General features: G+C 35.0%; 3 protein-coding genes across 3 annotated transcripts; all 3 read left to right on the top strand.

The window, feature by feature from the left end:
* LOC104770913 (peptidyl-prolyl cis-trans isomerase FKBP15-2) lies at positions 339 to 1,995 on the top strand. The gene is made up of 6 exons (XM_010495386.2): positions 339 to 496; positions 649 to 698; positions 1,078 to 1,140; positions 1,230 to 1,320; positions 1,449 to 1,553; positions 1,656 to 1,995. Exons 1-6 carry the CDS (start codon positions 442 to 444, stop codon positions 1,769 to 1,771), a joined length of 480 nt encoding a protein of 159 aa, XP_010493688.1. The 5' UTR covers positions 339 to 441; the 3' UTR covers positions 1,772 to 1,995.
* Positions 3,162 to 6,550, top strand: LOC104770912 (peptidyl-prolyl cis-trans isomerase FKBP65). Its single transcript, XM_010495385.2, has 13 exons — positions 3,162 to 3,480; positions 3,575 to 3,661; positions 4,038 to 4,298; positions 4,390 to 4,464; positions 4,548 to 4,628; positions 4,718 to 4,915; positions 5,008 to 5,097; positions 5,196 to 5,371; positions 5,459 to 5,581; positions 5,657 to 5,803; positions 5,893 to 6,020; positions 6,105 to 6,210; positions 6,298 to 6,550. The coding sequence occupies exons 1-13, from the start codon at positions 3,276 to 3,278 to the stop codon at positions 6,346 to 6,348; spliced, it is 1,728 nt and encodes a 575-aa protein (XP_010493687.1). The 5' UTR covers positions 3,162 to 3,275; the 3' UTR covers positions 6,349 to 6,550.
* Positions 11,608 to 12,585, top strand: LOC104772544. The gene has a single exon (XM_019241881.1). It carries the CDS (start codon positions 11,608 to 11,610, stop codon positions 12,583 to 12,585), a length of 978 nt encoding a protein of 325 aa, XP_019097426.1.

Below are 12,926 nucleotides of genomic sequence, written 5' to 3'. Positions count from 1 at the left end.
TTAGTCATATGTTTTCTATTTATGAGATGTGATAAAAAAATTATTTTTCAAGTTTAATTTTCATAATATTTTAATTTATTGAATTTTTTCTTAAAATTAAAATAAGTGAAAATAATTTGTAGATTTTAAAACTAGATGGTTATATTAGAAATTAAGAACAAAATAAAAATATATAATAAACTTAAAATATTTTTTTTAGAGTAAGAAATACTGAAATAGAGTAAAACAACCACATACATAGTAGGAGGAACATTATCCAAACATAGTATTTTCCAAGCTAGGAAAATGGTCTAGGAGAAAGCCCAAAACAACCACATCATATTTAGGTCCAATAAGATAAGATTGTCTCTGAGATAGTGAGATGTGAAACAACAACAAATCACTGAAGAAAAGGAGAAAGCTGAGAAGGGAGTGTGAGAAGACGCGATTACGGCGAACAAGATGTGTCTCCGTTACTCCCTCTTTTTGATCCTCCTCTCTCTCATTTCATTCCAAGGTTCTGATTCCTGTTTATTTTATCAAGATTTACTTCTTCACATTGTCTGATGTGATAGAACATGATCTCTTTGTTTCAACCTAATCTCAATTTCTTCTATATAACTACTTGAATTGGATCTGTTCTTTTTTTCATGTTTTGTCACTGTACAGGTTTTGCTAAGAAGACGGCAGACGTGTCTGAATTGCAGATCGGGGTTAAGGTAAAGTAATTATTTATTTCCCGATCAGAAAATGACTAAATGAGCGATCTTAGTGTCATACTGTAAATGTGAATTTATAACAATTTGGTTTTGCTTGTTCTAAAAAAGCATTCTTTCTTTTGTCTTGTGGTGTGTTCTGTTCTGGTTTCTTCTTCTGATAGGTAGTAGAATATAGTTAGAGCGTATTTGACCATTTGTGTGTAGTTGAAGTGTTTGGATCTTGTCAGCAAATTTGCAAGATACTTGTATAGGAGAAATGTATATAACAATACAAGTTATCTCCTATAACTTGAGTTTTTTTTTTTTTTTTTATTGGATTCAAAGATAATAAAGAGTTAGATGTTTATCTCTTATCATCTTTTTTTTTGGGTGGTCGCAGTTTAAGCCAAAAACGTGTGAAGTTCGGGCTCACAAAGGTGATAAGATCAAGGTGCATTATAGGGTAAGCTTGGCCAGGGTTTTGACAAAGTCGGATTCATTATTGTTATCACGCAGATGTTTGGTGTTGTGTAACTTGGTGTTGTGTGGCAGGGAAAACTTACTGATGGAACTGTATTCGATTCAAGTTTTGAAAGGGATGATCCGTTTGAGTTTCAACTAGGAAGTGGTCAGGTTATTAAAGGTTGTGACTTGGTTCAACCCACTTGCTTTTAGCTTTTGTTTGTCTCTCTCTTTTTTTTCTTTTTTTTTTTTTGGTTCCATTCTCTTAATTTCTGCAATGGTAAATAGTTATATTCTGTTTTGTTGCAGGTTGGGATCAGGGTTTGCTAGGAGCGTGTGTAGGTGAGAAGCGGAAGTTAAAGATACCCGCAAAACTTGGATATGGAGAACATGGCTCTCCGCCTACTATCCCCGGTATAAAATACGTTTCATCTATCAAACGTGTGTTCATGTTTTTGGAAAAATATGGTTTCTTTTTGACATTATAACTAAAAACAATCTTTGCAAATTTTCCAGGTGGTGCGACATTGATATTTGACACGGAGCTTATTGCGATAAATGAAAAACCAGCTGGCGGAGAAGAAAATGGAGGAGATGAAGACGGAGAGGGATATGGTGATGACGAGCTATGATTTCGGTCTCCGTTCTCCAACGCTTTTGCTTCAGAGTTGTCACTTCTCTGGATAATACGGTGAAACGGTTTATGAGCGTTTTTTTTTTTCTTCTTCTAGTGTTTCAGTACTTGAGTTTGGCTTTTAGGCGTAAAGACTGAGGATGATTGTTGTGGCGACTTTTAACTTTCTTTTTTCGATTTTATAATTGACTCATCCTTGGTTAAATTAGCCAAATCAAATTACATAGTTCGGCTTTATCGACAACGTCAATGATAGGATTAACCAGTTTGGAACACTAAGAACCTAGGTTGCACTGAAACGGGTACGGGAACAGGAATCGGGTACGGAAACAGGGACGAAAAACGGCAAAATAAAAATTAGTAGATACGGGTACGGTATGGGTACTTCAATAAACATAAGAAAATTATATATATAAATCTCAACATAAGTAATAATTATAACTATAAGTCTCAAAATAGAAGAAAATTAGTCTTAAATAACAATCAAAAACAGATCAAGAGAAATCAGAAAAGGTGAACTGGTGAAGATTGAAGAATATAAGGCACTAGACAGGGGTGCAGGGCAGTAAAATAGTCTTAAATCTAGTACACGTGAACTTGAAGAGATCAAGAGAAAACTAGAAGAGGTGAACTGGTGAAGATTGAAGAATATAAGGCACTAGATAGGGGCACAAGGCAGTGAATCGTTGATATAAAAACCTTATACCCTAGAATATACCCTTTAATTCCTTTTTTTTTTTGAGTTTTTCTATAGAAAATAGCCTATTCTGAAAAGGGGACACTTAAATTATCTTATAAACGACTCGGAGACGTCCCCGTATCTGTTTACTCCCGTTTCCTTTTTTGGTTGCCGTCTCTGCTTTCTTTGAAACGGTGGAGAAACGTTTCAGTGCTGTCCCCGTCAGGTATCCGTCCCCAAAACGAATCCGGGACGGGAGACGGCTGTCCGTAGGCGTCCCCGTGCATCATAGCTAAGAACTAGTTCTTGTGCGCTACTGCCAAACTCTTCCGGGTAGAATTTAGTATACCATCTAATCCAATGATCAATATATTGAATAACACTAAAATTCAAAAAAAAAACTCTACAAATGATCTGAATAACACTAGAATTTTATGAATTCATCAAATTCATTCAAACTTCTCTTTCGATATAGAAAAGAGAGAAAAAAATATTTAAATTATTATTATTTTTCTTTTCTTTTGGTTGAATTAATAAATCTTTCAAACAATGTATTTTTAATTTACTAATTCTAAAAGCTAAGACCCGCTCAAAGAAAAAGAAAAAAATTCACGCTAACGGTATCTGGAAACATCGGGACACATCTCTCTCTTTCAAAAATTATAATGAAAACAGAATTCTCTAGAAACCCCCACAAAACACAGTCTCTTCTCTCTATAAAAACTCATCACGGTTTCTCAATCGGTCTCATCTTTGTCAACACTTTCGTTACGCTCTCTTTGTAATTCGATTTCGCTCTCATCTTGTCAACTTTGATCAGAAAATGGAAGACGATTTCGACATGCAGCAGTTTCCGGCAGAAGAACCGGAGGAGATGGATATGGATCTCCCAGACGGCGATGAAGCTGACTCGGCTCCTTATTTGAAGATCGGCGAGGAGAAGGAGATCGGGAAATCAGGATTGAAGAAGAAGCTTGTTAAGGAAGGTGAAAAATGGGATACGCCTGAGAACGGAGATGAAGTTGAAGGTGTATTTGAATCACTTAGTCCTATATGTTCATGTATTTGTTCTGATCTGATGATATAGGAGTGATCATGTTCTGAGATTGATTTCTTTTGCAGTACATTACACGGGAACTTTGTTGGACGGGACCAAGTTTGATTCAAGCCGTGACAGAGGAACTCCTTTCAAATTTACTCTTGGCCATGGTAAAGTTTTGTGTTTCGTGGAAGTTGTTTGCTGTTATCTGCTTTTAGATTAAGCTTTTGGATGGTGTAGTGATGCTTGACCATATGTGGGAAGCTTCTTTCTGGTGAATCGATCTGTAGGCTGTAGTCACTTTTGAGGTTGGTTTTGTGTGTGGATTTGTGGTTATTTTTGTTCAAGTTGAGAGTACTGTTCTGTGATATCTCTTGTGAAGCAGTGTGTAACGTTTTGATCTGTAGCTGTTGTTCAAGTTGATCACGCCAACAACCTTTCGCTTATACATAGTTCTTAGGTTTCAAGTATGGTTCAATGTATGCCATAGATTATATTATTATCTTGTCTTTTGAGTTCTGAATTTCTTTGGTCTTGATTGGTTAGGACATGTGATAAAAGGATGGGACATAGGGATTAAGACAATGAAGAAAGGTGAAAATGCTGTCTTCACCATACCTCCTGAGTTGGCTTATGGAGAAACTGGTTCACCTCCAACCATTCCTCCCAACGCCACTCTTCAATTTGATGTGGAGTTGATATCATGGAGGAGTGTTAAGGATGTATGTGGTGATGGTGGGGTGTTTAAGAAAACAATTCTGGAAGGAGAAAAATGGGAGAAGCCAAAGGATCTTGATGAAGTTTACGGTGTGTTTTCTTTTGATACATGAATTTACTGTGGGACATAAGCTTGTAGGAATTGGTTCTTATTGATTTAACGGTATTGATATTGCTGCAGTGAAGTATGAAGCTCGGCTGGAGGATGGCACCATTGTTGGAAAGTCTGATGGTGCAGAGTTCACTGTCAAGGAGGGTTAGTATTATATTTCCTTATCCGGATGGTAATGTTGTTATACGCAACTGGAATAAGGATCTGATATACTTTTCGTGAAATAGGCTATTTATGCCCTGCACTTGCGAAGGCTGTCAAAACCATGAAAAGAGGGGAGAAGGTTCTTCTAACTGTGAAGCCACAATGTGAGTTTCTTCTAATTGGTGTTTGTCCTTTGTTTGCGGCGATGCAGTGAATTTAGATATGGTCTGACTTGTTTATTTGCCTGATACAGATGGCTTTGGGGAAATTGGAAGACCAGCTTCTGATGGTTGTCAAGCTGCAATCCCACCAAATGCGACCCTTGAGATTGATCTTGAGTTGGTTTCTTGGAAGACTGTGGTGGAAGTGACTGATGACAAAAAGGTCATTAAGAAAATACTGAAAGAAGGAGAAGGATATGAGCGTCCCAATGAAGGAGCAGTTGTCAAATGTTAGTATCTTTAAAGAGACTGATATGAAAAGCTTATATATGCTATATTAAGTTGTGTAATCTGATAACCTAGTTATGCTGTTTTGTTGCAGTGAAGTTGATTGGTAAACTTCAAGATGGGACTGTGTTCTTGAAGAAAGGTCATGAAGAAGAGGAGCCATTTGAGTTCAAAACTGATGAAGGTACATACATATATAGAACCTGAAATCTTGTTTTCTTTTTGTACTTTGCATCTCACGAACTATGATATTAAAGTGACAGAGGATTGTGTTTTGTGCAGAACAAGTAATTGAAGGGCTCGAAAAAGCTGTGATGGGCATGAAGAAGGGTGAGGTGGCATTCATCATGATACCACCGGAGTATGCTTTTGGTTCTTCTGAATCAAAGCAGGAGCTGGCTGTCATACCACCAAACTCAACTGTATCCTACGAGGTCGAGCTGGTATTCTTTATCAAGGTGGGAACGCTTCTGAGTGTTACCTCTTTCTTCATGATCAAGGTTATTGGTGGCTAAAGGGTGTCATCTTCATCTGAATTGATGCAGGAGAAAGAGTCTTGGGACATGAACACACAGGAGAAAATAGAAGCCGCTGGCAAGAAGAAGGAAGAAGGAAATGCACTGTTCAAGGCTGGAAAATATGCAAGAGCTTCAAAAAGATACGAGAGGGTCTGGCTTGATCCTTGTGCCTCCACAATGTTTTATATATTTGGGTTCAGAACTAATATCAGATTTTGGTTGCAGGGTGTCAAGTACATAGAATATGACTCAACTTTTGATGAAGAGGAGAAAAAGAAAGCAAAAGCTTTGAAGATTGCCTGTAACCTGAACAATGCAGCTTGCAAGCTAAAACTGAAAGACTACAAGGAGGCTGCAAAATTGTCCACAAAGGTAAATTAAAATATTTCAGTCAGTAATTTTGGATATTGTAATTAGAGAAGATGAGATAAATGTAAAGAATGAAACAAATGTGTGTATAGGTGTTGGAGATGGATGGTAGAAATGTGAAGGCGATGTATAGGAGAGCACATGCGTACATGGAGACAGCTGATCTCGATTTGGCTGAGCTTGATATCAAGAAAGCTCTTGAAATTGATCCAGACAACAAGTGAGTATAGTTTTTATTGGTTCTTAATTTGTCTTTTTTTTTTCCTCCCAGCTGTAATGTATTCTAACATGTATGTTTCTCCAGGGAGGTGAAGATCGAATATAAGAAGTTGAAGGAGAAAGTGAAAGAGTACAACAAGAAAGATGCTAAATTCTACAGCAACATGTTATCGAAATTGTTGGAGCCACACGTAAGTAGCGTTAATAGGGAAAAACTAGCCTTTGTTGAACTGATAACAAATAATTCATGTTTGTAATAACTGTTGTGATTTGTGCAGAAAGGAGCTCAGAAAGAAGCACAAGCGATGAGTATTGACACCAAGGCTTAAGTTTGCAAAATTCTTAGAGTAGCGTTCATCCCAAAAAGTAATAGTTGAAATCTATGAATTTCTGTGTTACCTTTTGTATTCTTGGTGTTGTCTCTTTACTCTGTTGAAATAAAAATATAAAACAGACTTGTAATAAACAAGAATCCGCTCCAAGTACTTTAAGAATCTTTTAAGGGTTTGGCTTGGACCAATTCGTATTGGAGACCCGTGCTGTCAATAAACAGTTGTTTATACAATAACAAGTCCTGAAACAGTTGTGGCATAAGAGATGTTAAATCCAACTCTGACTAAAGCCAAGTCCTGAAACGGTTGTGGCATAAGTACCATTCCTAGTTTGTCAAGTTCATTAAATCCTGAATCAGAGGAATATCTTTGGATGTTTGTTGGATCAACCGGAGGTTTTGATCCAGTATATGCGACTAGATCGGCCACAGACATGGTGTTCTCAATCGGAACATATGGGACTATGAAGGGGAAGAGTCGTAGAGCTGGGATGATGTTTAAGATAGACATGACACCGCCATACCGGGTATATATCAGTAAGTTAGCTTGTACAAAGAACATCGTTAATAAATGAACGAAACAGAAGAGAGTGAACGAGTAGAATGGAAGGGTGCTAAGCTTGCACAAAACAAACAACGTGGAATCCAAACCTAACAAAATATTCTAGAAGTTTATTTGACGCATTGTTATTGTGTAAAAAGATAGCAAAAATGAAAATGATCAAACAAATGGTATTTTTAAAAATGGATATCTATAAAAAAAAGTATTTGGGGTGAAGTGATCTTAGTGCAGTGGCCAAAGGTAAGTTTTTAATGCATAAGGTACCATCACACCCGGGATCGAGTCCCGTTCCCTACGAATGTAGGGATTAGGCTAATGGGCCGGCCTGTTGTGGCCCAATGGTTGAAAAAAAAAAGTATTTGGGAAAAAAACTTAAAAATACCTCATCTAATTTTTATTTGGACAAATAATACTTCATTTTTTTTGGTTGGAAAAATAATACCTTATTTAATTAATCAATATTGATTAATATCTCAACTTCTAAATGTTGTAAGTTTTATACCTAGCACATGTGTTATTATTTGAGAATTATAATTTTGACCTTAAAAATAAAGTTTTTTTTTTCTTTTTTTTTACAACAAAATCGAACCATATTAGCTCAAACAAAGTTTAATATACTCCCTCCATTCTAATTTAGTTGTCGTTCTAGGATTTAATTTTTGTTTCATATTAGTTGTCGTTTTAGATTTTCAATGCAGATGTTTGATGAATATTCCAATCTTATCCCTGCTGTTTTAAAGTTTCAACCAATGAAAAATTTATAAAATATACTAATAAAGGGCAAAACATAAAATTTAATAGGTTCTTTAATTTGTGTGCAAAAACCTTAAATGACAGTTAAACTAGAACGGAGGGAGTATTTATTTTAGATAAAATTTATAAAACAGAAAAAAATAAAAAACAAAAAGAAAAACAGGCCGAGAACGTCGTCTTCTTTGTCGTGCTTCTTCTCTGAGAACCTGCTGTGTAGATTTGTGTTCATTTTCTTCACCAAAACCAAAAATTGTAATTAGATTTCATAAAAATTCTCCATGGATTTGTTTTCTCTTTCAAATTGAAGAGGAAAGGCGCAAAAACAAGATGTCGGAATTAAACTAAAATTTATAGATCTAACAATTGTAGACATAAAACAGAAGATAAATATATATGATTGTAGGTATGTAGCGATTTGCCCAATTTGAGTTCGGATTTGTTGTATGGGTATGCCCAGTTTTCCCAAAGCTTAAATCTTTGTTAATATTATTGTCGGTGGTTCTTAATGGAAACAAATCATGAAAATAAAAATTTCTGGGTTTTTGTTTCAGCATGTGACGGTGATAATTCTGGCAACCTACGAGTTAGAGTCAAGTCTCTTCACCTTCACCATCATCAAAGAATCGTGACCAGAGGAGAAAACATGTATAAGACCTAGCTCTCGTCCTCGTAAGCTACCACCGCCGAGTCAGCCACTTCCGATGTGGACTCCACCGTTGAGTCAAACATTTTTTTTTCTTTTTTTTTTCTATTTTATTTAAAACAGAAAATTATTTTTCAGGTCAAAATTGTAATTCTCAAATAATAACACACGTGCTAGGTATAAAACTTACAACATTTAAAAGTTGAGATATTAATCAACATCTATACTATTAATTGGAGAGCACACTTAGGCATAAAAAAAAAAAAAACATAACATATATCCACGTTGCCAAACAGACCAACTTACTTACATAATTAAAAATAAAAAATTAAAAAATATATGGTAAACAAAAACTGTTAGTCGAAAATATAATATTTATGGAAACAGTAATTACGAAATTAATTATAAAATAAAAATTATCCGATATTTTTGGAAATATTTTGAAGTTGTTACCATAAAAACAAAATTATTAAATTTGAAATTGTATAGATAACGTAAATATATTTATTTTGGTTCTAGATTTTGAGATATTTATAGAAATCTAATTTAATATTTGAATATGATCTTTTATTTGTTTTGACTTTAAATAATTTTACAAGGACACAAAGGTATTTATGCAAGCAAAATTCACACAACTAATTTAGCCGGAAAGTTAAAGACAAGGAAAGAAAACAGATTTCTTTATTAATCAAAATAAGTTTAAATATTACAAATAAATTTCAACTGGCTTAGGTAGCATGTTAAAACTTGAAATCTAATTGGAATCTTATAAATTTTTGCATATTTTTATATGGACTGGTAAATGATTGTCTAAATATAATCATAGTTCTTTTAAGACATATTCTAATTAACACAAATGAATAAAATGATGGGAAAATTATAAAAAAAGAGCTTTTTCTAAACATTTGTCCATATACACTTTTTTTTAAGATTGTCAATGTGATGAAAATGCCCCTACTAATAGATATAGTGAAGTTTTTAGGAGTTTAAACCAAAAAACAAACAGTAAATACATGTTAGTATACAACTGTGTAAAAAAAATTGAAAAAATGTTTTTGGTGTCAAAAATCAGTTTGTAAATTGATGATTTCTGGTCTAAATTGTTCAGAAAAGACTTTCTACGATTTTTTAAAGTTCTGAACATTTAGATTATTCATTCTATAGTTTGTACGAAGTTTAGACGAAAAATTTGTTCTAAAAACTTCAGAAACTGAATTTTGTATGTTCTACCAAATTAAGAATATGTATTCTACATTTTCTTCATTCTTCATCAATTCAGAATATATCATCCATGTTTTACAATGTATACTAAAAGAAGTAGAAGATATATCATAAACATTTTAGAATTTATAATCGGTAAAATTTAGAATACCATAGAAATAGAAAAAAAATAAATTAAATAAGGAAAGTGAATATTTTTTGAAGCGACCAATTTCCGGCGAAGTTTATCCCGTTACATGCTGAGGTTGAAGCTTTCCTCTAGGCGATGCGCTGAATGATTGGACACGACTTCCGGGATGTAGTTTTCCTTACCGACTGCTCAGACTTGGTGAAGATGGTGTCTTCTCCTACTGATTGGCTAGCATTTGCAACATACCTCGACGACATTCAGATGGACAGGGAGGAATTTTCTTCCTTTTCTTTGCTTTATGTTCCACGACAAGCTAATGTACGCGCGGATTCTTTAGCACGCCAAGCGCGTGTGTCCCTGCATCATGTTTTATTTGTAGACGATTTACCTCAAAATTGGCTCGTTTGAGCTGATTTCTTTTGTTGACAAAAAAAAAAAGAATATTTTTTGAATAATCTTAATTTATGGTTACGATTCTGTATTTATTTTTTGAATAATCTTAATTTATGGTTACGATTCTGTATTTATTGTTTATATATGTTCTAATATATTTTAGAGTGTGTATTCTAAATTATTTAGAAGAAAGACAAACAGAAAAAATTGACATTCGACATAACTTATGATGTCGTGATCGGTTGTTTACCATATCTTCCACCTTCCACGAAAATTTCACTTGCCTGTTTATGATGCAAATCTACGTTACTTGTGGTGTATGGACACTGGATGCCAACAAGGAGTAGAGATTTATTGATGATGAAGAAAAACGTGTTAGATTACTGACTTTGCAACCCACTACGTCTCTTGAAGAGTTGAAGGTGATGGTTTCAGAAGACTATGAAATAGAGCAAAGTATGTTTGATGTGGAATTCAGTTATTTACCAACAGAGGTTAAAGTTGATTCTCCTCCCGTTGTATTGACAAATGATAAATGAATGAAAAAATTTCTTGCATATCTGAAAAGGAAAAATATGATTCGGTTGTGTGTTACGTTCAAAAGAGTAGTTGATGATGATAGGAGTAAAGCCCAGTTCGATCTGAATAAGGTCCCACATGATACAAGTGATGGTGATGATGTGGGAGTTGATGTGGGAAAATCAGTAGCTATTATTTCAAGGAATTCCCATAAGCCGACTAATGATGTATTAGAAAAGCCTATTGATGCTAATCTTGGTGATGCTGCTGGTTCAAAGTTGGAAGATTCAATGGCAACAAAGGGTGAATATTTTAGCAGTAAGGAAGCTTTACAGGCTACTATGGAAATGTGTGCAATGAAATATAACTGCGACTACAGGATTACAAAATCTGATAAGAGATGGTGGTGTATACGCTGCATTGATAGTGCTTGTAATTGGCGTCTCCGGGCTGAGTGTTTACAAGTGTCTACATATTTCAAAATCAACAAGTTTGTGGGTAACCATACATGTGCTCCTTAAAAAAAAACACATTTTGTAGGACTCCATCTGCAAGAACAATTGGACATCTCATTAAGCAAAGCTATGAGGGTGTGAAGGAAGGTCCTAAACCGATTGATATAATTAATATTATTCATTCAAGGTACGGCTGCAACCTAACATATCACCAAGCTTGGGAGTCTCGGGAGTATGCAATTAACGAAATTAGAGGAATTCCTGAGAAAAGTAATGCTAAGATACCAAAATACGTGCACATGCTACAAGAAGCGAATCCTGGTACGTTCACGAATTATGAAATTGACTTTGATGGAAGATTCAAATATCTATTTATTTCTTTTGGTCAATCAAGAAGAGGGTTCTACAAGGCAATGCGGAAAGTGATAGTAGTTGATGGTACATTTTTGAAGAATAAGTACAAAGGGGTTCTACTAGTTGCGACAGCTGTAGATGGTAACTCCAATTTGTATCCAATCGCATTTGGAATTGCTGATTCTGAGAATGATTGTTCATGGGAGTGGTTTTTTATGCAACTTAAGATGGTTATAGCTGATGAAGAAGGTTTATCATTTGTGTCAGATAGACATACATCGATTGCAAAATCAATTGGAAACATCTACCCATTGGCTAAACATGGTATTTGCATCCACCACTTGATTAGTAATGTGATAACATATAATAAGGGCAGAGGTGTCGCTGGTATGGTTGCAAAAGCATCAAAAGCTTATAGATTTTCTGAGTTTGAGAAAGATTTTGCGCGAATTAACAATATTAGTCCTGCTATTGGAAGTTATCTAGAGGAGGCTGATGTGAGAAAATGGGCTCGCTGTCATTTTCCGGATTATAGATATGACATTAACACCAACAATGCAGCTGAGTCAATCAATGCAGCTTTGAGGACACCCAGAGAGTATCCAATAATTCCTTTGTTAGACAGCATCAGAGAAATGATGACTCACTGGTTTTATGAGAGTAGAGAGTTAAGTGCAAAACAAAAAGATCTTTTAATTGTTGAGGTGGAGAAAAAGATTTCAAAAAGAATAGAGAAAGGTAAATTCATGAACGGTTATCGGATGAGCAGATCCATGTTGCAGGTTAAAGCTAATGGAGTAGACTACATTGTTGACTTAGAAAGAAGGATTTGTTCATGTGTAAAGTTCAGCATAGGAAAAATCCCTTGTAGACATGCTATAAAAGGAGCTTTTGATATAGGCAAGGATCTACATCCTTATGCTGATGATGTGTACACCATTACCGCATGGAGATCGCATTATGAGGAAACTATTAATCCAATAAGTGTTCCTGAAGAAGAATGGCGAGTCCCACAACATGTTGAAGATACAAAAGTTCGACCACCTGAAACAAGAAGACATCCTGGACGGCGAAGAAAAAGAAGATATGAATCCGCTGAAGAGAACATAAAATCATCACAAAACTCACAAGGGTCAAAGAGACATAAGTGTAGGCGCTGTGGCAAAGAAGGGCATAACAAAACGACATGTGATATCGTGATATAACAATGGTTTGTGCATCAACTTAAGATTCATGTTTTTGATACCATCTTTAGTGGATTTCATTTATATTTACGATACTCTTTTTGTTTTCAGGTAGTCTCTGGGTTGTGTTTCACAACAGAGGAGTTGTGAAGAATGATGGTGTTTGATGGTTTTGATTTTAGATTAATATAAGACTCATGTGTTTTGAAATTCCTTGATGGTTTTGATTTTTGGTCGCATATAAGACTCATGTGTTTTGAAATTCCTTGATGGTTTTGATTTTAGATTAACATAAGACTCATGTGTTTTGAAATTCCTTGATGGTGTTTTCTTTCCATCCAATTTTCATTAAAACCAGGGTA

The sequence above is a fragment of the Camelina sativa genome, chromosome 20 (assembly GCF_000633955.1).
Source record: "Camelina sativa cultivar DH55 chromosome 20, Cs, whole genome shotgun sequence".
NCBI lineage: Eukaryota > Viridiplantae > Streptophyta > Magnoliopsida > Brassicales > Brassicaceae > Camelina > Camelina sativa.
The sequence above is the reverse complement of the archived record's forward strand: the minus strand, read 5'-3'. Positions and strand labels throughout refer to the sequence as shown.

Bases quoted from the DNA above. Each gene is read 5' to 3' on its own strand.
- LOC104770912 (XM_010495385.2), top strand. From the start codon at position 3,276: ATGGAAGACGATTTCGACATGCAGCAGTTTCCGGCAGAAGAACCGGAG. The intron at 4,299-4,389 runs GTGTGTTTTCTT...ATATTGCTGCAG, and splicing joins GGATCTTGATGAAGTTTACG to TGAAGTATGAAGCTCGGCTG. The intron at 4,465-4,547 runs GTTAGTATTATA...TTCGTGAAATAG, and splicing joins AGAGTTCACTGTCAAGGAGG to GCTATTTATGCCCTGCACTT.
- LOC104772544 (XM_019241881.1), top strand. From the start codon at position 11,608: ATGGTTATAGCTGATGAAGAAGGTTTATCATTTGTGTCAGATAGACAT.
- LOC104770913 (XM_010495386.2), top strand. From the start codon at position 442: ATGTGTCTCCGTTACTCCCTCTTTTTGATCCTCCTCTCTCTCATTTCA. The intron at 1,141-1,229 runs GTAAGCTTGGCC...GTTGTGTGGCAG, and splicing joins AGATCAAGGTGCATTATAGG to GGAAAACTTACTGATGGAAC. The intron at 1,321-1,448 runs GTTGTGACTTGG...GTTTTGTTGCAG, and splicing joins AAGTGGTCAGGTTATTAAAG to GTTGGGATCAGGGTTTGCTA.